The 26,584-nt window shown below is 36.7% G+C and overlaps 1 protein-coding gene across 4 annotated transcripts in view; it reads right to left on the reverse strand.

The window, feature by feature from the left end:
- Positions 1 to 1,721: 1,721 nt before the first annotated feature.
- Positions 1,722 to 26,584, reverse strand: part of Trpc1 (transient receptor potential cation channel subfamily C member 1) — a 51,488-nt gene continuing 26,625 nt past the window's right edge. For all 4 annotated transcript variants that reach the window (XM_040739606.1, XM_040739607.1, XM_040739609.1 and 1 more), the window contains 9 exons: positions 25,063 to 25,194; positions 22,400 to 22,595; positions 20,486 to 20,822; positions 13,241 to 13,380; positions 11,530 to 11,673; positions 7,391 to 7,566; positions 5,882 to 6,083; positions 5,411 to 5,605; positions 1,722 to 3,592 (listed from right to left, as the gene is read on the reverse strand). In XM_040739606.1, the coding sequence (XP_040595540.1) occupies positions 3,365 to 3,592; positions 5,411 to 5,605; positions 5,882 to 6,083; positions 7,391 to 7,566; positions 11,530 to 11,673; positions 13,241 to 13,380; positions 20,486 to 20,822; positions 22,400 to 22,595; positions 25,063 to 25,194 (1,750 nt within the window). In that variant the 3' untranslated portion in view covers positions 1,722 to 3,364. The remainder of the gene's footprint in view (positions 3,593 to 5,410; positions 5,606 to 5,881; positions 6,084 to 7,390; positions 7,567 to 11,529; positions 11,674 to 13,240; positions 13,381 to 20,485; positions 20,823 to 22,399; positions 22,596 to 25,062; positions 25,195 to 26,584) is intronic.

Below are 26,584 nucleotides of genomic sequence, written 5' to 3' on the forward strand. Positions count from 1 at the left end.
GTTGGCACAAGCATAACCCTAACACATTAAAATTCACAGTACAAAGCAGGGGTTCGCCATGTAGTTCTGTCTAGCCTGCAGCACACTCTGTTGTCAAGGCTGGCTTAGAACCCTAAAATCCTCGTGTCTCTTCTTCCTGAGCATTGGGACGACAGGTTTGTGCCACCAGGCCCAGTTTAAAGTTCATCATTTTAAATAGAAGTGTGATTTTCTGAGTTGTGCAATCGATTTTCTATTGTAGATTGTGTGAACCAATGATTTGACTTTGGTTTCTAACATTTTTATTTTGTATAATGTTACATAGTAGAGTGTTCAGTCTGTAGTATTTGTGACCAGCTTTTTTCACTTTTAAAGATTCATCCATATTACTGCAAGTGGGATATCCCCAGTCTGTATTTGTGGTGGCTTTATGTGTTAACTTGCCGAAGACTAATTTCATTTCCCAGAAACCTCTTTGTGTGTGTCTAATCAGGGTGTAAAATCTGAAGAGTGACAGCAGTTCTTTTGTTCTTTCTGCCAGGCCTTTTCTAACTCACGCGTGCTGTTTCATCTTGACGATGTGAGGCAGCAGCACCTTTCCTTGGTCCTCCTTCAGCATCTATGATTCCCGAGCCAAAGGTGTGTTTACTAACACGCTCCAAAAGGCAAGTGGCAAAAGGCAATAGTATTGCCACAGAATATGACAGCTGTCATAAGGCTGGGGCACAAGAAGTGTCATTCATCCAACTCCATCTTCACAGGTGCCAGCGTGTCTTTGCCCTCTTCTTTGTATCTGCCTTTTCTTCTTAGCTGCTACCTCAGGGACCTCTAACACTGGATGCGAAGACAACAGACCCTGCCCAAAACCTAATGAGTGAGATGTCAGACCTTATATACAAATGTGTGACTGTGCATACACACTACACTCATGCTTATAACTATCCTAGCAGCTTTGTTTCTCTGCCTGAACTTGGACACATCCTTTTCACTCTAGGTTTATACTATGTAAATATATTTATTGATCCATTCACTAGTTGAAAGGCTTTTAGTTATTCTCAGTTTGGGACAATGAATAAAGTTCTCTTTAATAGTCACATACAGATCATTGTGTAATTAATGTAAAATATGCTATACTAGGAAAGAGCTAACAGTTAAGTGTAATTGCTTCAGAAGTGGAAAGTGTTGCTAAGAGTGTCTGTGTTGGTATTTAAACCATAAGTTTAAAAAATACTAAATTTTATAGATGCACATTAAAAAATTTTATTATGTGTTTGCATGAGTGTAGACGCTGGGAGACACAGCATGCACATGGATGTCAGTGACAACTTGTGGGAGTTTATCCTTGATGTGGGTGCCAGGGGTAGAACTCAGGTCACCAGGCCTAGTGGTAGGCACCTTTCCCCACCAAGCTGTCTTAGCATCCATGTATCTCAGATTTAAAAAGCAGATGAGAGGCTAGAGAGATGGCTTATTGGTTAAGAGCACCAGCCACTCTTCCAAAGGACCCAGTTTCAATTCCCAACAGCCACATGGTAACTCACAACTGTCCGTTACTCCAGTTCCAAGAGATCCAACACCTTCTTCTGGTTTCTGTGAGTACTAAGCACATGCATGGTAAACAGATATACACAGGCAAAATACTCACAGACATAAAATAAAGTAATTAATAGTAGCTAATAAAGTAATTAAAAGTAATTAATAAAAAGCAAATAATAGTAAGTAAAATCTTCAAGCTCTAACAATTTGTAATCTAATGTCAAATTTTATTCACTTTTTTCTTACAGTATGCTGTCATTCAAAATATACTTCATCAGTAACTCATGCACACAATAGGCACTATATAAATTTTTTAATAATTAGGTATTTTTTTAGAATGACTAAAAATCCTGATGTAAAATCCCAGTTGGGAAGTGCATAATTCCATTGTAGACAAAATATATAACTTTACAATAAACATTTTTATAAGAATTTACCCAAAAGAGGGAACACTTAAACTTGAACATTAAAAACAAATGTAAAAAGCAAGATGAAACCTAACACTAGATTACCCAGACACCACCTGAGTAGGTGATTCTCACAGACCATGGGCTGCCTGTACCCTCACCTCTCGAGGCCAGTTGACATTCAGCTAAGTAACATGTGCACTGCTCACTGAATGCTGCAAGAATGTCTACACCATAGCTGGGGAAACCTTCAGCTGCCCTTATATGAACACTGAAAGGAGGTCAAATACACTTTTTATTTTCAAGTTGAAAGAACAAAGCTTTACATCTCAAGCAGGAGGCACAAAGTCACTCTTCTAGAAGCTACATTAAACTCTGTGGCCAGCACTTCAGAAGAGAGCTCAAGAACCTGCATTTGAACTGAAAGCTTTTTTCAAGGCCCCTGATGCTCTCCAGCCAAGCCCCCTATGACCACACATGAAGACAAGCAGCTTATGCTTTCTGACTTATTCAAACCTGAAAAATTAGAAGGAAAAGTTAAAACTAACCAAATGCCTATAGAAGTAACTTTGCGAATGCATAAATATGAACAAGTATTCTATGGTTAAAAGATGTCTACTATTAGTCAAAAGTCACAGAATTCTACAAATATTTAAATATGTGAATTACCTCAAGACAGAGAACTATATATAAAATATTAAGTCAAAAAACAAAATTAAAAATATAAAATCATTATAACCATGTAAAAGTAAATACATTATACAACAATATCAAGGTGAATTTAGATTGACAGAACTAAATAATAATTTTTTATTTGTCTTTGAGGCAGGTTTTTCTGTATAGCACTGGTTGTCCTGGAACTTGCTCTGTAGACAAGACTGGCCTTAAACTCAGAGATCTGCCTGCCTCTGCCTCCCGAGTGCTGGGACTAAAGACTTGCACCACCATGCTCGGTTAAATTCAAATATTTATTAGAGACTTTTCTTTGTTGCTAAAGATTATAACAAAAAGAAAAAATAGGGTATTTTAGATAAAACTATACTCTTAAACAATAAATACTGAACTCTGTGAACTCCTAAAACAAGAGATTTTAAACACCATGAACTCTACATTTCAAGTGTCTCTTAAGGTAGCTGCATTTGATGATCTTCATTTTATAAAAGGGAGTGGGCAGCTGCCCCTCTTAAACATTACAAATTTAAGCACTGATGAGCTAAGAAAATCAAATAGCATGCCTCTACAAAAAGCCACAGACAGGTTTTAAAAAACTAACTCTATATACATATTTTACATGACATATATTTATACTATAAATATTTAAAGAATGGCTTTTGTGTAATTGCTTATGCCCATATATATCTTATTACTTTAACTGTAAGGTATGTAAATACAGTCTTTCAGATTTGTTATGGAAAATTATTTCTACAAGATTTAGAAAATGATTAATTTCTTGGATAAAACATAGCGTATTTAGAAGTCCGAAAGCCAAGCAAATCCCTTATTTCATTTCGGAATTTTGACAGATCTTGGCGTAGTTCATTGAGATTCTCCACGGTTGCCTGGTCTGTACTCTGCATCTTCTGTCGCATAGACGTCAAGTAACGATGCACGAGGCAGCACATCACTTTCTGGTAGTTCTCGTCTCTCTTCTGTTTCAAGTTTCTCCACTCCTTCAAAACAAGCAATTATATGGTAATAATGACAGCAGAACAACGTATGTGTGAGTACACGCATATGTATGTAAGAAAACATGTATATACACTCATACATAGATATGCATTTGCAGTAATAAGGAATGAGCTCAGGGCCACATGCATGCTAGGCAAATGTCTGCAATCAAGCTTTTCTCCAGCCTCTGAGACAACATTTAAATGAGGTAAAATTTAAATGTATTAATGGATATCCGTTTTCAATGCATTTAGAGGACAGTTTACTTTGGTAAAAATCATAGTCAGAACATGTTTAAAAAACATAGCCTGTGTATCTGTTTCATTCACTATACTTTAGGCCAATTACATTGAAAAAATTTAGTCTTTGTAATGTTCAGTCTACAACAGAGATTCACAAACTACCACCCCAAATCAATAACCCACTTCCTGTCTTTCTTACCTTGTGAGCTAAGAATGGCTTTACAAATGAATATCTGTAATCAATTTTATAATGGACAACTTGATTTAACTCTAATTGAGCAAAATTTTAACCTTCCCACAGGGAATTTTGTCTTCCCTAGTAATTTATTACCATGACTGTTACTTACTGCTATATTTTTAATTTCATCTAGAAGATTTTTTGGAAAATGTTTCTCTTATATAACTTCTTAGATGGTATTCTTTGTTTCGTTTAGCTTGCAAAATACAAAATATTACTCTTTGGTCTTTTAGGAAACATAACAATCCCTGGTTTACAAGCAGCAAGCACGGGATAAGAAATACACTGAGTGGCCGGGCAGTGGTGGCGCACGCCTTTAATCCCAGCACTCGGGAGGCAGAGGCAGGCGGATCTCTGTGAGATCGAGGCCAGGCTGGCTGACAGCCTCCAAAACAATACAGAGAAACCCTGTCTCGTAAAAAACCAAAAAAAAAAAAAAAAAAAAAAAAAAAAAAAAAGAAATACACTGAGTAACTTTCAAGACCCCAAAACACTATGAACCAATAGTCGTTCTTTAAATATATAGTGAAAGACTATGGGATAAGAGTTCATATGTTAGGGAAATTTAAAAACTAAGAAAAGAACCAGAACCAACCCCCAAATCCTTAGTTTTATTTCTTATTCTCAATTATTTATTGAATCTTTATATTAGATACTACAGCATGCATTAGAGATACAGTAGAAAACATGTCAGTATAGCCCTTATCAATCCAGCACAGCTGTGCTTTAAAAAACATCTGTAGGTCTTTAACAAAATCTCAACTGTTTGATTTTAGCAAAAAGAGTTGGGGTCCAGGTGCTGGGGTAAAAACGTGCTAGTTCAGAGAGGCAGAGAAAGCACCTGGATGACCTTCCTTCTCAGGTAATATCCCAGAAGCCTCCCCACTTTCACCTACACTGTCTCAAACAAGACTTCCTGTCAACTGGTTGCTTGCTCTGCATCTTGACCTATGGTTGACTTTATTTAACCCTGTTTAAAATATTCAAGCAGACAGCTCTTGTGTTAAAGGTGTGTGCCAGGACTAAGCCACACCACAACTACAAACAGGTTTTTCCAGTAAATAATGCAGTCTAGGGTATGGTCAATCACAGTGTGATCAAATATTCTGCAACAAACATCTGAACTGAGCATGGTGGCATACACCCATCATCCCAGCCCATGACAGACAGACAGGAGGATTGCTGCAAACTGATGCCAGCCTGGTCTACAGAGCAAATTCCATGCCAGTCATAGCTATACAGTAAGACTCCATCTCAAAAAAATAAAACAAAGAAAAAAAAATAAAATTGAAATTAGCAACTGTTAAAATGTGGTGCGATTCAAATCTTTACTTTCTCACCTTCAAACTGTTTTGCCGTTTGACCTTGCCTTTCGATGTATGAGAGCAAACCCACTTACTGAGACTACTAATCATATAGCAGATTGTCTTTGGTGAAGGAATAATATTGAAAGGTGGGGGCAGTGTACATTTGTCATCGAAGTAGCTAAGCCACAGCTTTGCTCGAGCAAACTTCCATTCTTTATCCTCATGATTCTATAGGTAAGGAAAAGCAGGATAGAATAAACATACAAACACAAACATAGATGCTGTGGACAGGTTGGGGAGATATTGATTAAAACTGCCTAAATGTCACCACACCTTACAGATTAAAAAAAACTGGTCAAAGATGTGCAATTATTAGACATTAATTACATTTTAAAATCAATATTTAATTTAAAAATATTATTATTAATTCTGCAATCCTCAGTTATTTGATTCATACATTTTATATGATTTGGAGAGGATATAAATCTTTGAAAGACCACTTACTGCTATCAACTGAAAGCTTTTGTGAAGCATGGCTACCAATAGCTTCGTAAGCACAATCACAACCACGACGTTGTATGTCCCAACAATCACAGCTCCAACGAAGGACTGCAGTTCTTCTCCATAGCTAAACCTTGTGACAAAGATGGCCACGTGTGCTAAGGAGAAGATGTACCAGAACAAAGCAAAGCAGGTGCCAATGAACCTGGTAAGGGCAAATACATTCTGTTTAAAAAGGAAATTAATTAGCATGAATAGATAATGCATTTATATCAAAATTATACATATGAACCATTAGTAATGCTTGCATAATACATTATAAAATTATTTTATTGCTTTATTTTTTATTTTCACAGTACACATAGTCATATTTTAAAGGTTGCTTTTATGTGTGTGCGCCTGAGTGTATGTATGTGCACACATGCACGCAGGATGCCACAGAGGTCAGAAGAGGGCACCAGATTGCCTGAAATTGGAGTTAGAGTTGTGAGCCACCAGGTAGGTGTTGGAAACCAAACCTAGGTCCTCTGTAAGAACAGTAAATGCTGTTAACTACTAAGTCATCTTTCCAGCCCCCAAAGTCTTATTTTAAATGAGGAAGTACACTCAAAAATACTATTCCTATTTAACTTTTTTTGGCTGTCTTTCTAGTCTCAATACAGCAGTCTATAGGATATCTAGTTAGATTCTGCTAGTCCTTCACTTCAACCTTCATATAGTTCTTTTTTTTTTTAACCTTCAGATAATTCTTAACCTAAATAGCCCCAAATAAGACAATAAGGTCCAACATGATCATCCCTATTACCCATTCATCCTGGCCAGCCCAGAAATCTTATTCTCTAAATGAGAGGACACACAAAATACCTAAAGAACTGTTGACACATAATAAGAACACAACAAATGTGTAATACGTATGCATCCAAATTTCATTTAAGGATGAGGAGAGTAAGACTGGGGATTAAGTTTTGGTGTTTAGCACTTGTTTAGCACACACAGAGCACTGGCTTGGATCCCCAGCACTAGAAAAGGAACCTGAAGGGAGGTATTCCATCTACTTTATAGTGGTTGTACCATTCTTCACGATCCACTGACCCATAAGTTCTAATGATTCTCAATTCTAACGACTTCCCAAGATATGTTGAAAGCATGAATGCTCTGGGTTGTACCAGCAACCAACAGATGGTACAGGTATTTAATAGTTTGGGGGAAAAGGTGCTGAACACTCTAATATATGGGATAGATAAAAGAAATTTCCCAAAGTGCTAAGAGTGTAAATTTGTCAAGAGTTCAGACAGATTTCAGCAGAGAAGATATATGTAATTCAGTAGAGAAGATACATGTAATGACTTGAATCTACTACTGAAGATCCTATAGGTAAAGATGATAAAAAAATAAGCATTTGTTAAAGTTTTCAGACATTTAAAAAGATTTTTAAAAGAACAATTTAAGTTCCATTCATGCAATGACTAACCCATACAGAACTCAGTAGCAGTAAAATCTGAAGATACTCACGAGTGGAAGGTATCGTTGCTTTGCTGTTCACAGAAGATGCCAACACAGTCCTTCTGCTCTTTGGGAGTGTACCCCTTGTCATAGAGTTGTGTCAGTCCAATTGTGAAGGAAAACAGAACAAGAAGGAACATCCCCAGAAATTTCCCAAAATCTTGTAACATCTGTCCCATTGAAATCTGTGGATATATCACATGGGTGTACATTAAAACTGTAGGGAGAACTATATATCACCCAGTAATAAAAGGAAGACTAACACACGAGCTGCAAGTCATACCTATTATTTTACCTGGTTGAAATATTTCAGTATGCTAAGAGCATCAAAACTCTAGCTGCAGGAAAAACAAAAAAACAAGACAAAACAAAACCAACAAGAATCCAGCTATCTACCAAGAAGTCATTCTAACCAAACTAGCACTATGATTATTAGATGAGTAGGCCTTACCAGACAAGGTCTTCAAGGTCTTACTGTGTAGGGAGAATAGATACATGGAGAACTTCACCTACTTTTATTATTTATTATTATTATTTTGGTTGTTGCTGAGACACAGACTACTCCATGATCAATCTTTCCATAAGACTCATCATCCTCCTGCCTCAGCTTCGCACATGCTAGGATCATGCAAGCATCACCATTTCTACAACATAGAGATTGTTTAAAGATAACTGGCAGGAAATAAAGAAATAACTCTCTGAAAAACTTAAAGGAAAATAAGTGCTTATATTTACGTGTTTTTTAAAATTGTTTTGTTTTTTATATTTAACTTCTTTATTGACTCTTTGGGAGTTTGACATATACCCCAATTCTACTAACCTCTAGTCCTCCATATCCTCCCCTCATCTCTGCTGTGCCCCCCGCCCCCCCAAGAAAGCAAATCAAAGTAAGCAAGCAACCAAACAAAAGCAAAAACAAAACAACAAAAAACTAAAACTAAAACAATACAAAACCCACCACAACAGAAAAGCCCTCTTTGCTTCTTCTTTCCTGCCTCTCCAACACCTCTTCATTCATCCTGGTGGCATCAGAGGCCTCAGTGTGCCATAAGTTTTACTGGCAAATGTGGTTTTTTTAGGGTATACAAATATTAAATCATTTCGAAACGAAGCATTTCATCTGATTTTGTAACTACTTCTCAACTAACTCCTAAAGGATAGCATCAGCATCTGGGACTGTCCTATTTACTTTCCAAGAGTGAGCATCTTTTCCTTGTGAGCATCTTTTCCTTATTTCCCTTTTGTAAGATAGTATGGTGTGCAAGATACTCTAGCACAAAGAGTTAATAATGACTATCTTTTACACATTAGCATGGAGCAATGAGAGGCTTCTTTAAAGCCTAATTTTATTTTCTTTCATACTCCTCCAATGTCTGAAGGTTAGGTAGTTTAATAAATCTTGATTTTTTTTTAACAGGAATACTTGTGTTTTGTTTGCTTGTTTGTTTTTTTGAGACAGGATTTCTCTGGGTAGCCCTGGCTGTCCTGGAACTTGCTCTGTAGACCAAACTGGCCTCAAAATATGTGAGAAAGAGAAGAAATGTATTTTCCTCTTCCTCCTCCTCCTCCTCCTCCTCCTCCTCCTCCTCCTCCTCCTCCTCCTCCTCCTCCTCCTTCTTCTTGGAGACAGGGTTTCTCTGTGTAGCTTTGTAAAGTAGGCTGGCCTCAAAGTCACAGAGTTCGGCCTGCCTTTGACTGCCAAGTGCTGGGATCAAAGGTATGTGCCATCACCACCCAGCTGTATTTTCATTCTTAATGCACTAGCGGTAACTTTAGTAGGTCATTCAGGAAAACAAAGTCATTCATTCAGACTGTGAGTATTCAGAATATAATCACACCTAAACCAGCAGGGAATGTACTAAGGCAGTAATAAAGCAACAGCTTTTGACAATTTCAAGAAAGATTAACTTTGAAGAAAGTTCTGGTACTATTCACTTATCTATAAATAGAGTTTTTGAAAGTAACCACTAATAGTGATATAATCTTAATTTTCAAAAATAATTTTAACACAACTAAATAAAAAAAACAGAAGTGTAACCAATTTGAATATCAAAGTGAGTTCATACAGAAGGAGAACACCAGAAACTGACATCAGATTTGCATAATACAAAACTAAAAAATAGTACAATGGATATCACAGTAGAGGCTGGAATACTAAACATGCATGTGACAGGTAAGCAGCAAAAACAAACTTCTTGTGGATGGAAAGGTCATAAGCATCATGCCTTTGTAAATCTGATATTCAAAAGGGGATAGGGATCATAGGGTGGCAGATTTTGAATATGACATATCTATGTGGAGAAAAAATGACAAACAGCCCACAAATATTAGAACTAAGAGCCAGAAATAAATCTAGAAACATTTCAGCATGCAAGATGAACAGGCAATAGTTGCATGTCTATATACTAGTAATGCAACCACCTGAAAAGGGTCAAATATTATGATAGCATATCCTCTATAACAACATGAAAAAGAATGAAGCAGGACAGACCTAACCCTGAATTAGAAGACCTATAAACTGAAAACTCCAGAACACTGACAAAGAGATGGAAGAAGACACTATGTTAAAATATCCATGTAATCAAAATACTTACAGATTTGGGACAAAATCAAAATCCCAGTAATATGTTTATATATATATATATGTATACACATATACATATATATATACACATAGAAATTATAAAATTTGCATGACCTCAAAAAAGACAATCTTGAGAACAAAGCTAAAGATAATACAATGCCCAATTTCAACATCTATTATAAAATTACAGTAATTAAAATGGTATCAAACTATAGTAAAGACTGATGTGTAGACCAATGGACAAAATAAAGACTGGGACTAGAGTTTGAACTCTCTTGGTTCTAGGACAAGGAAAGAAACATGTCTCTTGCAGTGTCTCCGGCCAAAAAGCAAGGTCATCTAGTTGCTACTCAGTTTCTCTGAACTAGCAGGTTTTCACCCCAGCCTTTGACTTCTGAGTCTTATTGATAAATATAAACAGAGACTTAATTTAAACCTACATACCATGGCCCAGGACCAGAAGCCCGGCTAGGTCACAGCCTAAGTAGCTGGCGGCTCTGACTGAGGGACCATAGGGTGGCAGATGATAATTAAAATATCAGTAGATTCATGTGCAGCAGCTAAACTGACAGTAAAAATATCAAGGCTAAGCAAGTCATGAGGAGCAAGTCAGGAACCAGCACTCCTCAATGGCTTCTGCTTCAGTTTCTGCTTCAAAGTTTCTGCCTTGAATTCCTCCTTTGACTTCCTTCAATAATAGACCTTGATATAGAACTTTAAGCTTAAATATGCCCTTTCCTTCCCAAGTTCCTTTTGGTCATAGTGTTTATCAGAGAAAAAAAAACCAAACATACAAAACAAAAAACCCTAACTAAGACAGAAATTGATACCAGGTAATGGGGTACAGCTGTGACAGACCTGACTATATGTTTGGGGAGGACTACGGTGGCATCTGAACTGTTTACATAATGTTATTTCTTCCTCTTTAATCTATCTGGGTTTTTGTTTTGTTTGTCCTTTTTCCTTTTTGCTGTCTTATTTTTGATCATTTTAAATGCCATTTTATGTCTTCATTGGTTTACTAACTATAACTGCTTTATTTCATAGATTGCCTTAAGGCTTATGACACTTATCTCATCACAGCCTAGTTTCAAGTGATATCATACTTCTTTACATACAGCTGAAAGCCTTTACATACAGTTGAAATACACAATAGTGTATTTTCATTTCTCCCAGTCTGGTCTTTATGTTCTTATTGTCATTCATTTTACATGTACATATTTATGTGTTAAAATCATGTAGATAGTATTTTTATTAAAAGTCAACTATCTTTCAAAGTTTAAATATGAACTTTATTTTGGTAAAAATCAGACTTCTGTACTCCTTTCTATGAAGTGTAGCAATATTTTAAGGATATCTATAGCTAGAGAATGAAGGAAGGAGGCCAATGGACCACAGCTTGATAAAGTTTCAATTCTTGAAAGAAAATTATCAATGAGCCAGAAGCAAAGTATTTACTAATCATTTTCAAATGTATTTTAACATCATGAGAACAGTGTCGAAGTGAATAAGCAGTTGCAATAGTAGTGACATGTAACAAACATTTTTTAAGACCTTTATTTACCTGCAGTGGACCCAAAATAGAGCTGGTTGTATACATAAAAAAGAGCCGAAGGTAACTCAGAACATTTGCAAATGCAAAAAGTCCTTCTGCTACAAGTGTGGGGTGGAATGCATCCCAGTCCTTCCGGTCAGCAAAGTCATGAAACTGGAGGCAGGAAGAAAAGCCAAAGTCAATCAGGAAAATGAAGAGAAATACCAAGAGATGTCTGAATGAAAATTATCTTAATTGTCTTCTTGTGGTAGACTTAAATAATGTTTTAGCCAAACACAAGCTTTTCATGTATGCTAGGAAATGCCACCTTATATGAAGAAATTTATCAGAAATTCCTTGGTTTAAAAAATTTAAACAAGTTATAAAACTTATCATTAGGGACTGGAGAGATGACTCAGCAGTTAAGAGCACTGGCTGCTTTTCCAGAGCTCCTGAGTTCAATTCCCAGCATGCACATGGTGGCTCACACCATCTATAGTGGGGTTTGATGCCCTCTTCTGTCATAAAGGTATACATGCAGACAGAGCATTCATATACATTAAATATATAAATAAATCTTTAAAAAACTTATCATTAAACTTTCATGAATGAAATACTGGCTAGTTTCCTTAAATTCTATAACACAAATTGTGAGAATGTATGCTGTCAGTTAATTAGATGCCATACTAGACAGTTGTTTGACCTAGGAATTTAGAACAAACCACAAATGTTGGCTCCCTTTCAAGTAAAAAGATGTGTCATTGTACCTAGACATGGGCATCTACCAGTCCCTCTGCAAAGATGGTATACCAGTTCAGTTGTTCTGTGACTCTTAGCCACGCATCCTTCCACTCTCAAAGTATCCTGTTTGGATTAGAAAACTACTTCTAGGACTTCTAGAAATTAAGTCTGAAAAATCAATGCCACCCAATCTATCGGCATTAATTTCCATATGATCAATTTTTTAGTAACTTCTCACTTCAGTCATCGAATCTCCCTCTGACCAACACATTGCTTATTATTGATCAATTAAAGAAACAGATGTTAAGTAAACTGATAGAATCACTTTGCTTTTTCTGTAATCTATAAATAGCCCCAAATCATGAAATACTATATATCTTAGTCTCTTAAATGTGACACTTCATAGCTAATATAGAGTCTATTATATTTTCTGACTTTGAGAAAGCATAAATATTGATTAAAGTAAAATCAGAAGAGGTCTTAAATATATATGCACACATATATGTGTATATATATGATAAATGAGCTAAATGAAGAAATAAGACACTTGGTAGAAAGAAAATATTTAATACTTGGATTTTAATCATCTTTTTAAAAACACTATAGTTACAGATATCTTGCTTAATATCTCTGAGTAATTTTCTTATTTGCAAAATGAGGATAAGGACTTTTGTCTTGAAGAATTCCTGTGAGAATGCAATTAGATACAGTATATCTAACATTGACCATGGAATTTAGCATATGGCAGGCAACCATCAATTGTGAGGATAAGATTAGATGTAGTCTATCTAACATCAACCATGGGACCCAACATATGGTAAGTAACCATCATTGAAAAAGTAAACCATTCAAACTACTGAAAAGGTAAGCAGATTCACACAGATTATTTTAAAATGAAAAGACACCAGACACAAATTTGGGTCTATATTAACTGAGTTCCATGGATAAGTATATTAGTTTTTTTAAATAAATGTCTGTATCTTTGACAGTGAACAGTCACCTTGTTGTGAGCCACCACTTTGAGAGCAAAGGTTGCCAGGTAGAGGGAATTCATGACAAAGCTGAGCTGATTACGTGATTCTTCTAAAAAGTCTTCTAACCCTTCATACCAGAGTCTCTTAATGTCTGACCAAATCATCCCTAAAACAATGAAAACATCAGATTTGTTAATTCAATAGTAAACTAAATAATAATTTAAGAGACAAAGTGTTTATAGCACTTGTGTTAACTATAGCTGCATTCCGAAGGCAGTGGTGGTGGGGTGGGGGAACAACAGCCTTTTGGTGAATAGTTTTTAAAATTGGAAAGAAAAAAAATCTTATGTTTCATGTGACTGGAAAAAATAATAACCTTAAGTTTCATATTGGCCAGAAAGGAATGTTAAGTGATATGAAACAAAGTAAGAAGGCAAGATAAATGCACGCACGCACACACACACACACACACACACACACACACACACACACACACTCTACATTTATATACACACACAGCTTTGTTCTTGACACTTTTCATAATTACATAATACTCTAATGATATTATCCAGTACATTGGCTTTAAATAACATCTGTATAACAAAAAGTCTCAAATTTCTATTATTTTTTGTGTGATCAGTGAATGTATGCATGTGTGTACATGTGTATATAAGTCAGGGATTAATGTCAGTTGAATTTCTCAATCACTCTCTACCTTACCTTTTGAGACAGGGTCTCAATTAACATGGAGCTCTTTGTTGGCTGGCCAACTAGCTCCAAGGATCCACCTGTCTCAGTCTTAACAGCTACAGAGGCATGCTATAGAAAATGCTTTATGTGGTGCTGGGATCCTGAACTCAAGTCCTCAAGCTCGCACAACAGGCATTCTTCTGACTGAGCTATCTCACAGCTCCTTAAACACATATAGTTAAACTCAATTTATATTTACATAACAATTTCTATCTCTAAACCTCTCTCCTAAACTCAATTTATTTAGACAATGTTTTGATCTGAACCTCTAGTTGAAGGCCCAAATTGAGCTTAATCTCTGCCTCAGATGCAACACACTTACAGATTTTCTCATTTCAGTTACTAGTACTCCAAACCTCTAGCTGGTCAATGTTAATCAGTTCAAATCTTGAATCACCCCCAATTCCTGTTTCTTTTAAACTCCACATCTCTTCCAGGTAGGGAGTCCAGATTCAGCCACCAGCTCTACTCATCTCTACTCTGAACCCTCTGGCAGGGACCCAAATTCACACTGACAACTCTACCCAACCCTATGACTTGCCTGAAGACCATGTGTCCCACACCTGCCCTCTAGCCCCCACTCTGGCTGCTCATCCTCAGGTAGGGAGCCCAGACTTGTGACACCAACTCCACCCATCTTTGCAGCTAAGGGCTGCCTATCTCCAGGTGAGTATGCTAGACTCAATCACCAACTCTACAGGCTCCAATGCCTGAGGACAATTCAGGAGCACTTCCCCTAGATTTTAAATATTGGCTATGCGAATCTTCTAACTCTATAGAAGGTCTGCTCCTGGGCTTAGAAACTTCACTTAACCTACACTGAGCCATGACTATTACTACTTCTAAGACCACATTTTATCCTCACCCTCAACTGCCCCAAGACTGAAGTCTAAGCCCTATTTAGCTAGACTACAACCTGATAAATGCAGGTAATAGGAAACAAACTCAAACGCTGGCAAAAGGGAAGACAGAATTTCCATATCAAGAAATACTACCACTGCTTAATTCCAAATGTCTAGGTCCCATTGCAAAAACACAAATAAGAAATAGATCTACTCCAAAAATTAGTACTCAAATAGTAATGTTCTCCAGAAAAGTGAATTATATGGGTAGACTAGGTTAGCCTCAAACTCACAGAGATCTGCCTGCTTCTGTCGCTTAAGTACTGGGATTGAAGGTGTGTGCTACCACACCAGGCCATTAATCAAGACATTTTAAAGAAGCTATGAAGTAACAGAAAAACGAGAACTACAATATAGCACATGAATGGAAATAAAGTACTTTTGGCTAACCAGCAGGCAAAATAATTTCATATGAAAACATGAAACATTCTTGAAAAAACATCTTTATTATATGGTACTATATTTTATATAGAAACAAACTAAAACACATGTAAATCTGAGAGAAAAAAGAACATGAATATTCTACTTAGTAACTTTTTGTCCAAAATGAATGATACAACCATCTAAGATGTTAAATGAAGAAGTCTTGCAGGTTGTATTTTATCAACTTAAATATTTCCCTACTTAAAAGGGATAGAGATGAAAAATTCTGGGGACACATCTTGCTCAACCTCACCCCAGAAATATAGATCACAAACTATTAAATCCTCCACAATCATACCTTCTTTAAGAACTCAAGTAATTATCTCATCCTAGATCACGGTGTACAATAATATGTAAATCTTAACTTACATAACATTGCCAAATAACACTTTAGATGATGATCTAAGAAAATGTATTACTTCTGTGCAATGCAGGGATTTTATCTAAATAAGACTCTACTCCATTATTAGGAGAAGGCTGTTGCATGAATTCTAATTGTTTTTAATATCAGAGTCAGATATCGGGGCTAATGCTGAAGATCAGAGAAACAAAGCAGCCAGCCACTAGAGAGTTCTTACCTCTACTAATGCTCAGACTAAGGGGACAATCTTGTCCTCAGACTGCTTAGACTGCACTGTTCCTCAGACTGCATCTCTCTCGTCTCCTCCAGACTTATATTCCTTTCTCTGCCTAGCCATATCACTCCTGTCTCTACCTCCTTAGTTTAATATAGACTCCCTCCATCTTTTCTTGCCACCATCCAACCCACTTCCTATAGACAGAATGACCTTTCCAAAGCACAAAACTCATCATATCAATGAACTGATTAAATGCTTTGATGGTTTTCTATTTTCTTAGTATAAAATTAATTTGATTTGATCTGGCCTAAAGGCTGTGCAAGTGTTTCTACAGTGTCATCTTTAGCATTGCTCTCCTTATTTTTCCTGCAGAGGAACATTCACCTTTACTCAATACCATGACATCTCCTGCCATTGTGCTTTCAAAAATGCTTTGCCCTCAAACTACGATAATTTTCAATTATAGGAATCCATTTTTATAATTTATATCTGTGCTGGGTGGTTTATGTCAACTTGACACAAGCTAACGTTATCTGAGAGGAGGAAATCTCAATTTAAAAAATGCCTCCATAAAATCTGGCTGAAGGCAAGCCTATAGGGCATTTTCTTAATTAGTGATAGATGGGGAAGGTCCAGCCCACTGTGGGTGGTGCCATTCCTGGGCAAGTGATCCTGGGTTCCATAAGAAAGCAGGCTGAACAAGCCACAATGAGCAAGCCAGTAAGCAGCACCCTTCCACGGCCTCTGCATCAGCTCCCACCTCCAACTTCCTGCCCTGTTTGGATTTCTATCTTGACTTTGTTCAATGATAGACTATAATGTGGAAGTATAAGCCAAATAAACCCTTTCTACCCCCAAATTGCATTTTGGTCATGGTGTTTCACAATAGAAACCCTAAGACAATATCTTAGTTTACTTCTTACTTCCTCAAAATCTCTTTAACACACCCTGATTTGGGCACATACCTACACAGTATACTTGGTACCCTAGACCGTGATCATTTCTTAGTAAAGTAATGTGTTTGTAACTTTTCACAGATTCTCAAATTAAATTTAGTGTTGGTGGCATTGTTTTGTACCTTATAGACCACAATGTCAATGAGTATAGGAGCTGTATCTGTTCCTTTCTATGCTTGGACAAAGTGGGTATACAACACTTTTTAATATATGTTTTTGCAATAGATGCTTTATTATATTTAAAAAACAAAACATTAAGAAAATGATACCCAGCACTCGGGAGACAGAGGCAGGCGGATCTCTGTGAGTTCGAGGCCAGGCTGGACCGACAGCCTCGAAAACAATACAGAGAAACCCTGTCTCGTAAAAAAAAAAAAAAAAAAAAAGATAATATTCTGTATATTCATCAGCAAATTATTTCCTTCCTCCTTCCTTTTAAAAAATGGTTTAATTTTTTCTTAAAGAAGCCAAAGGGAATAGCAACAGAAAATAACCTGGTCATTATGAATAAAATGTTAACTGTATTTCCTTGAAATAACTAAACCAATGAATGACTTTAGACAAATGGACATATGATTCCTAGACAATGAATTATAACAGGTTTAGATCTCTATATTTAAGGAGGTCCACAGCTATCGAGTTATGTAACCGGCATCGGGAGACATTCTTGGCAAGGTACATTCAGATTTAACTGTTTCAAAGTAGAAGCTGTGCTAAGCAAGGTTTAAAAAAAAGTCCAGGAAATGTACTAATTTAACTCATAAATCCTTCTAGTAAGGCAGACAATGGTTAGAAAATTAATATTATGGTATCAGGGGAATATATATATGAGCATACACATACTGTTACTGAAAATAGGGTAATCATGTAGTCATTCCTGAAAATCAGCTATTTAAAAAGGGTATAAGTCTGGGTCTAGTGAATTTTATTTACTGTTAAGATATATAAACTACTGGATTCTCCTACAGACTTGATTAATCGTAATCTTAATTTACAAAATCCAAGATCATATTTTCTATTAAACATCAAGTTTATTCAAGATATCTTATCTAAGGTATATGTAAGGATCCTTCAGAAATTGCATAAGTAAATATAAGGAAGTCTCTTCTTAGAGGTTTTTTAAATAACTTTTTTAACTTAACAATATAAAAATTTACATTGGAAAGCTACATATAATATATGGGAAATATAATTATTCCCTAAATTAAAACATTAAATCTTAGGGAAATAAAGAAACAGGAAAATATTAATATGAAATTTCTCTTTAACCTAATTTTATCTTACCTACCTACCTAATTTTACACATTAACGCACCATGGTTTGAATATTGCTAAAAGTAAAACTCAGAAGTCAAGTCACTTGAAAAAAATATGTAAATTACTTTTACTAGCAGAAGGAAAACTCACCAAATTATCTAATAATGCAAACAACTAAGAACAGAGCAATCAAGAGATAAATATAATCAATATACCATAGATTATATTTTAATCCTTTTATTCTACAATAAACAGTTAATGGATAGATGGGGCTTGCTGAAGCTGATGATACAAAAGAAAGGAATTCTCTAAAAGACCATAAATATGCAATGTGATTCCACATAATCCCTTACTTTTCCACCAAAACAACAAGGCCCAGGACAGTTAATCCCTGCAGAATGCCATATAATACAATTATTATACAATGTAAGACTCAAAATATTTTTTAGAAAATAAAAACATTTTATTATTTTAAACTCTTACTTCTTCACAGCTTAGGTTTCCATGACAAAGAACTGACCTATAAAGTGAGTCACATGGGAGCCCTTTAAATCTATGAAAATAACATCTCTATAATATAAAGTAAATTATAACTACAAAACTTAGTAAATACTTAATAATAAAACCACAATGAAACAAATTAGTTGTATGACATCTGAAAGTTGTTGTTTTAAGATACCTAGAGGGGCTGGAGAGATGGCTCAGAGGTTAAGAGTGCTGACTGCTCTTCCAGAGGTCCTGAGTTCAATTCCCAGCAACCACATAGTGGCTCACAACCATCTGTAATAATGCCCTCTTCTGGCCTGCAGGTATACATGCAGATAGAACACTGTATACATAACAAATAAATAAATAAATCTTTTAAAAAAAGATACCTAGAAAAATATATGATATATACAAAAGATTATGCTTCCTGTGTAATAACTACTAACAACACAGTCCAAGAATAAATAATTTTTAGGGCTGGGGAGATGGCTCAGTTGATAAACTGTTTGTCATGCAAGTTTGGGAAAGTGAATTCAGATCCCCAATATGGACATAAAAAGCCAGGTGCATCAGTAGCCCCAGTGCTACGGAGGCGGAGACAGGCAGATCCCTAGAGTCAGCCAGCCCATCCCTATTGGTGAAATCCAGCTTCTGTGAAAGACCCTGTCTCAAAAAAGAAGGTGGAGAACAACTGAACAACACAGTCACCCAACTTTGACTTTTTGCATCCATGCATGTACACACACACATGCAAATTTTTTAAAAAATAAGCTTTTAATTTACAAGCTGGAAAGATAGCTCAGTCTTTAAATGTTTGATGTGAAAGCATGATGATTTAAGTTAGATTCCTAGCACTCACACACTTACACACACACACACACACACACTCACACACACAGAGCCAGGTGTGGCAGCATACACCTGTATACCAACAGCAGAGACAGGAGAATCACTAGGGCCTGCTGAACAGCCAGCATTGTCTAATCATAATCTCACACCTCAGTGAGAAATAAGGTGAATACTCCTAAGGAATAATATCTGAAGTTTATTGCTAGCCCCTATTTGAACATGTACATTTGTGTAAAAGGAGATTGCAGCATTACATCCATTAGAGAAGCTCCTTAAGCAGGAAGGTAACAACTTAAAACAGCTTCAGAAAGTACCTGCAACTAACCAGATTCACTAGTCTCCTTCCCTTCCATGGTAAACAATAAAACCTGAGAGTCCCTCTAGGACCAAAGGAAGACAAACTTTCAAAGAAGACTCTCAGACCGGACCATCTGTCTGGAAGAAGCAGAGGTTTAGACCAACTGAGGTACTTGGAAAGGACACTCTCCAACCAGCTGGGCTGCTTATAAACTGTGCAATGTGCTCTGAGTTCTAGCTTTGTGAGTTATAACTCATTATGGGGTGGACTTTGGTAATACAGCTGTCTTTGAGTTACTTCTGCTCCTTTAAGTAACAACCCCTGACTCATATCCCTGTAACTAAAACCAATAAAATCACTGTTTCATCAAATTGGACTGTGGTGGTATCCATACTTTGGTCTGCCATAGGATCTCTATCTGGGGTAAGTAGACATGTGTGTACATTTACCCAGGAAAGTTTTTGTCACATAACACACCCACATTGCATTCATACCCACACATGAATACCAGCACAAATGAGCATGTGCGCTTGCACACACACACACACACACACACACACACACTTTTTGACTTTCATGAATTTAAGTAATACAAAATTATAAAATCAGGAACATTAACATTTGTAAAGGTATTAGATAAATAATTATGAAAATGTTCATGTCTTAGTTGTACCAAAGGACAAAATTGCAAATTGAACTCCATTTTCATAATGTCACCAAACAAGGAATATTAAATAATAAAGGAAAATCTTTTAAACTCACTTGAGACTTACCAATAATCCACAATATGAGAAGATAGTCTATTCTCTCAAGGGCTGGCCCCATTGTATTTTTCTTGTCTTCATTGTAGACAAGTGAGTAGAGATTTAGTAGCAGCAAGAATGTGAAATATGATGCTCCGTGAATAATAAATTTCATAAAAGGTGTGTGAATGATTCTGCCAAATTGAGATTTGGGAGCTATCAAATAACATAGTGACAAAACTGGCCAGAAGATGCCAACTGTCAAAACAGTCATTATCTTCTTACAAGTGGGCTTACGGCGGTAACCTGACATTTGTCCAAACCAAACTGTGTTCAGGAACTGCTGGCAATTTGACTGGGAGACAAACTGAAAAGGACATACAAAAATATAAAAAATAAAAAAGGTAAATGAAACCTTTAAATAGTAACTGGCTGATATTCAAAATCTTAACATTAGGTGAAAAATTCTACACAACGTACATAGGTTTTTTTTTTTTCCTCTTAAAACTAAGAATGATCAGCACGGGAGTTTTGACCTGCTCCGTTTCTGACCTGGGCCAGTTCACCCCTCCTTAGGCAACCTGGAGGTCATCATACTGATGCCGAACTTAGTGTGGACACCCAATCGGCATAGCGCACTACAACCCAGAACTCCTGGACTCAAGCGATCCTTCTGTCTCAGCCCCCTGAGTAGCTGGAACTGAACAAGGGGGAGATCTTGGACCCCAGACTGATGGCTGAGAGGCCAGCATGGGACTGACCCAGACCCCCTGAATGTGGGTATCAGTGAGGAGGCCTGGGCAATCTATGGGGCTTTGGGCAGTAGATCAGTATTTAACCCTGGCACACAAATGGACTTTGGGTGCTCATCCCACAATGAAGGATGCTCTCTCAATCTGGACACTTGAGGGAGGGCCTGGGCCTTCCCAGAACAAAATGACAGACTCTATAGATCCCTCAATGGAGAGGCCTTACCCTCCCTAGGAAATGGAGTGGAGATTGTGGGGGCAGGCTGGGGGAGGTCCCAAAGTCCATTTGTCCAGTGTTTGTCCCTTAAGCTGAGATACCTGGGAATGAAATGGTCTTTCTTCCCAGACTACCTTTTAGTACCAGCCAGAAACTAAGGGACGTCACCTTTCCTCAAATATCAAAGAAAAGTCAACCCCACTTCTATGCTTGGCATCCCTTAATATTATGATAATTTAATTAAAAATTGTATTAAGTAGTATCTAGAATAACAAAATTTCAACTGCAAATGTCTACAGTGGTTTGAGGCATGGATAAGGATTCTCTAATACTCCTGCCACCAAGAGGTGGTGGGCAGAGGAGGAAATCACTGTTCCCATTTGTCCTTTAATTCAGTAATATGTGATTACTATAGCCAGCAGAAAGGACGACATTCTAGCAGAAGGGACACAATTTGACCTCTGAAAGGCCTCCTTCAAGGTCATGCTTTTTTTCACCTTCTTCACATAAACACTAACTTTTAGAGTTAGGAGTTGCCATGTAAAAAGGTCCACTACCCAAAGTCTGCAAGTTATGAAAAGCCCAAGAAACACAGACATGAGAACACTCCAGTCAGCCCTTAGCTGCTTCTTGGCCCATGACCTCACTGCCCACTGTGACTATGTGCTCCCCCAGGTTCTGGTTTTGAGTTCTCGGGAGCTCCACTTTCTGTGGACTCACCCATCTCAGCACACAGCCTACTGAGACCGTACTATTCATGGTCCTGGCTGATGTTCAGACACCAGAGAGCTGAGTGACAACCCTACAAACAGGATCTGCTTCTACTTCCACACACTAGCATGACCTTTCCTTTAAACTGTATATACACTGTCGAGCTATGAACGTGTATCTATATTCTTACTTTTTAAATTTTATTTGAGAACCAAATAAAATAAAATAAAGGTAAGGAAAATAAATATATCACAGAAAGCTTCATACCTCCTTTTGGTTATATTTGATAGCAAGTTTTAGACGACTTAAATTCATTCTTTCTTCTAATAGTCCTCGTTTGTCAAGAGGCTCATCGCTAGATGTATGGTTTAGGATAACTTCCAGTTCACGTGAATTCCGGGCTTGTGCAAGCAAATCTTTAGCAAACATTTTGCACTGACGGGCTAGCTCTTCATAATCATTCCTATAAAATGCATAGTCAACTATTAGGAATGCCATCCCCACTGCCCAATGAGATTACATCACTAGAAATTACTTAGCAACATTTAAATTCTGACAGGGTTACATAAGATCTGCTCTTCTGCTGGCAATCACAGGAGCTTACAGTGCAGAAAGTCTCCACAGCTGTGGAGAAATATGCTTCCTATGCCCATACTGATAATTTCAGATGAACACAGTATACATAATATATTGATACTCTTAGAAACGCTTATAAAACTTGTTCGCTTTTCACTTAATTTAATTATCTCATTCTCTGTAAGATGGCTAAAATTTCCCTTGACATTATTTGTATAAACAATAAAACAACATTTTAATATTATTAAATGGTTTTAACCTATAGTAATTTCAATAATCTATAATATACATATGCTGCTTTAATCCTGAAAATGTATTGGACTCATATTTAAAGTGTTTACGTGAGTAAAATTCACTTAGTACATCTTAATGGCATCTCTTCAGAAGTGCTAGTTTCCAAACCTTACTGTCTTTGACTTACTTATAAACACTGTACTTAACATAATTTGTAAGAAATGAAGTTTTAGTATATAATTATTTATTAAATATCAATTACATTAAATTTATAACTCAGTTAAACAAAAGCAAGTTTCATAAGAGGCTGAACTTTAGAAAATAATTTTATTAAGCTTTTTCCCCATGCTAAAATAAAGGCGAACAAGAAGGATACTTAGTCTTTGTACATGGCAAACGTTCCCATGAACTGACTGTATAGAGATAGACTTAAAACTCATGCTGGGTGGTGGTGGCGCAGGCACTCGGGAGGCAGAGGCAGGTGGATCTCTGTGAGTTCAAGGCCAGCCTGGTCTACAGAGTCAGTTCCAGGACAGCCTCCAAAACAATACAGAGAAACCCTGTCTCGAAAAACAAACAAAAAAAACCTCACAACTTTTCCTTAGAGGCAAACATTTTTCTCATTCTTTGCATTACTACATAACTTGAGAACAATTCTGTTTAACAATCAGTTATTTAACAAATGAAGTATTTATTGCATGCCTTTTGATTTAGGAATATAACTGCAGATGAGAACATGCATCAAAAATGTTATTACAAAGATATCTCATCTTTAAATAAATATCTAATAGACCTTTAGAGCAAAGTATACAATTTATTAAACTGCTTAATCTCTAACAGATTACGGAGAAGATAATTAAGTGGATGTACAGTTTAGACAGAGCTACAGTTAGAGATGAGCAAAGATCTTGTTTCCTAAATATAACTTTATAGGGATTTTGTACCATTTTGTTTTGCTTTTAAAGACAGGGTCTCACTGTGTAGCCCTGGTTGCAGAATTACTAGGTAGACCAGGCTGGCCTCAGAACTCACAAGAGTGAGATCTGACTCCCATGGGCTGGGATTAAAGGTATGTGTTACCACACCCTACCCTTGTCTCTGCTTTTTTTGGGGGGGAGGGGAGGACACCGTTTGTTATGTAGCCCAGGGGGTTGGCTGCAAACTCACAGCAGTCCTGCTTCCTCCTCACAAATGGTGGCACTGCAGTCATGTGGCACCATGCCTAGCTGTAACTTTGCTTCTTTAGGTTTTAACTGCGGCTAACGTGTTGTTGACATCAGTTAAAACATTTAGCTTTTGTAGACTTTTCTCTGTCTATTAAACACCAGGGTGAAATAAATGAATTCTAGGATAACATTATAGTCTAACTTTATTAACTCATGAATATAATACAATCATAGGAGTTGTTCAAATCTTTTTTGGAATAAATTAGATAAATTCCATTTTATATGGAAACAAAAAATAAGGTTATAAGAAATTCTTCATATTTAAATAGGATTTATTCATAGCCTCATATGCTAATAAAGTTTTTAGCTATGTTTTATGAGTTCATCAAAGTATATAGATATCATAGTTTTTTTAATGTAATTACTTAAAGAATAGTAGTTCTAAACCTGTAAACTTATATGTAGTCTTTCCTATGTCTCTGGACTCAGAACTTTCAGGAACACACTATGTATGCTTCTGTTAAGGCTAAAGAAAATTGAGTTTCTGATCCCACTCTGCAAGTGTGAATGAACTTTGTCAACTTTTCAAGATGGAGCAGAGCCACACAAGATGGGGCAACACAGGTAACCGTGACCAGAAAGTGGGTTCATGTACTGTCCCTGTCGGCACTTTACAAATGGGAGTTGGCGAGAAGGCACTAGAGATACTCTCCATAAGGATGATTGCAAGGTTGCCTGGGGGACTAAGTGGTTACAGGAGAACAAAGGACAGAGAAAGAGTCAATTAAACAGCACCAAGATATGTTCCTTTGACAGAGAGAGAAAATTCCAAATGGTAACAACATTAGTTATCTTAGATTAAATGTAAATAAGTGCAAATTATCATTCAGTCTAGAACAGATTGAAGCAGATGATTCTACAACAAATGACATAACAACATCCATTCTTCCCCACCTGAATTCCACTTCCACAAGGCTGAGTTCCTTTAAGTCAGCACTAAGTTCAAATGCTCTCAGGATTGGATCCTCCTCTGTTAACATTATTAGAGCTGGACTGGCCAGACATCTATAGATATCAAGACGAAACCTGTGGTAAAATTTGATTACATAATGCAAAAAATTTACCCTTGTTAGTCTTAATAAAGTTTGCAAATGTATAAAGTATAAAACATTAAAATGCAAATATACATATGCTTATTTCAAGATAATTTCCATAAGGGAAAAACATCTAAAACTTAAATATTTTGAGGAACAGATATTGGAAAATGTTGTCCACTGCTTTAAGTTACTGTCTCTTTTCAAACATTCAAAATTTTGTTGCTTTGGTATAGCTGCAATTTCAGCTCTCAGGTAGCTGAGACAGGATTGGGAGTTTGAAGGTTACAAAGTAGGTTTCAGGCCAACCTAGCATACACAGCAAGAGATACCCATACCTGGAGGGGTCATAGACCAGAGAGAACTACCACTGCCGTTTTCCTAAATCAATATAATTTCTAAATAGCGTCTTCATTCCCACAGGTGAGTGCATCTCCTGTCTCTCATTAGAGTAGCTTATTTGTCCAAAGGACAAGACTCTTTCAGAAACCTACAGCTCATTAAAATGCATACCAGGGGCTGTTGGGTGCTCAATCTCATTTTATACAACTTCAAGGCAATCACTACAATTCAGATTATAAAAACACAGATGAGGTGGGCAGAAAGGTTATAAGAGTCAGAGGTTTTCTGCCACAGACTGTCCTCTAGGCATGGCAGTGAAAATGCACCCATGACATCTCAATAATATGTTTTTTTTTCTTTTTTGGTTTTTTTTTTTTTTTGAGACAGGGTTCTTTTGTGTGTAGCCCTGGTTGTTCTAGAGCTCGCTCTATAGACCAGGCTGGCTTAGAATTCACTGATATCTGTCTGCCTATGCCTCCCAAGTGCTGGGATTAAAGGTGTGCATCACCACCAGCTCAGCAATATGGTTGCTGGAACAAAACAGCATAATGACGACACAAGCTGATAACAATGTAGAGAGTGGCAATTCCATATGGACCTACTCCTAGATAAGAAGCTGTAGGTGCTCAGTGCCTGCTGAGAGAAGAATTAGTTTCCTTCAGGAGTAGCTCCTGTATTGGATATTCAATCCCAAACAGTCAGTCCTGGATACATGTACATACAGGCAGGATTAAATGCACTCAGTAGATTGTATATATATAATAATAATAATTAAGAGACCATGGGTTTAGGAAGGAGAACACAGGAAGAGCTTGAGAGGAAAGGGAGTGATATAGATGATGGTGTAAATGTAGGAATTTCTCCAATAAATAAATAAATAAATGACAAAGAACCCATAATCTAATTGTATTTATGACCATACAGAAGAACACTATTAAATGCATTTGTCAGTTGCATAACTATATTAAGACTGGAGAGCACCATGCCTCAAGGAAACAAAAATTCACAATGTTTAAGATGAATATTCTTTTACTTCTGAA

This window comes from Mesocricetus auratus, unplaced genomic scaffold (assembly GCF_017639785.1).
Source record: "Mesocricetus auratus isolate SY011 unplaced genomic scaffold, BCM_Maur_2.0 Super-Scaffold_100691, whole genome shotgun sequence".
NCBI lineage: Eukaryota > Metazoa > Chordata > Mammalia > Rodentia > Cricetidae > Mesocricetus > Mesocricetus auratus.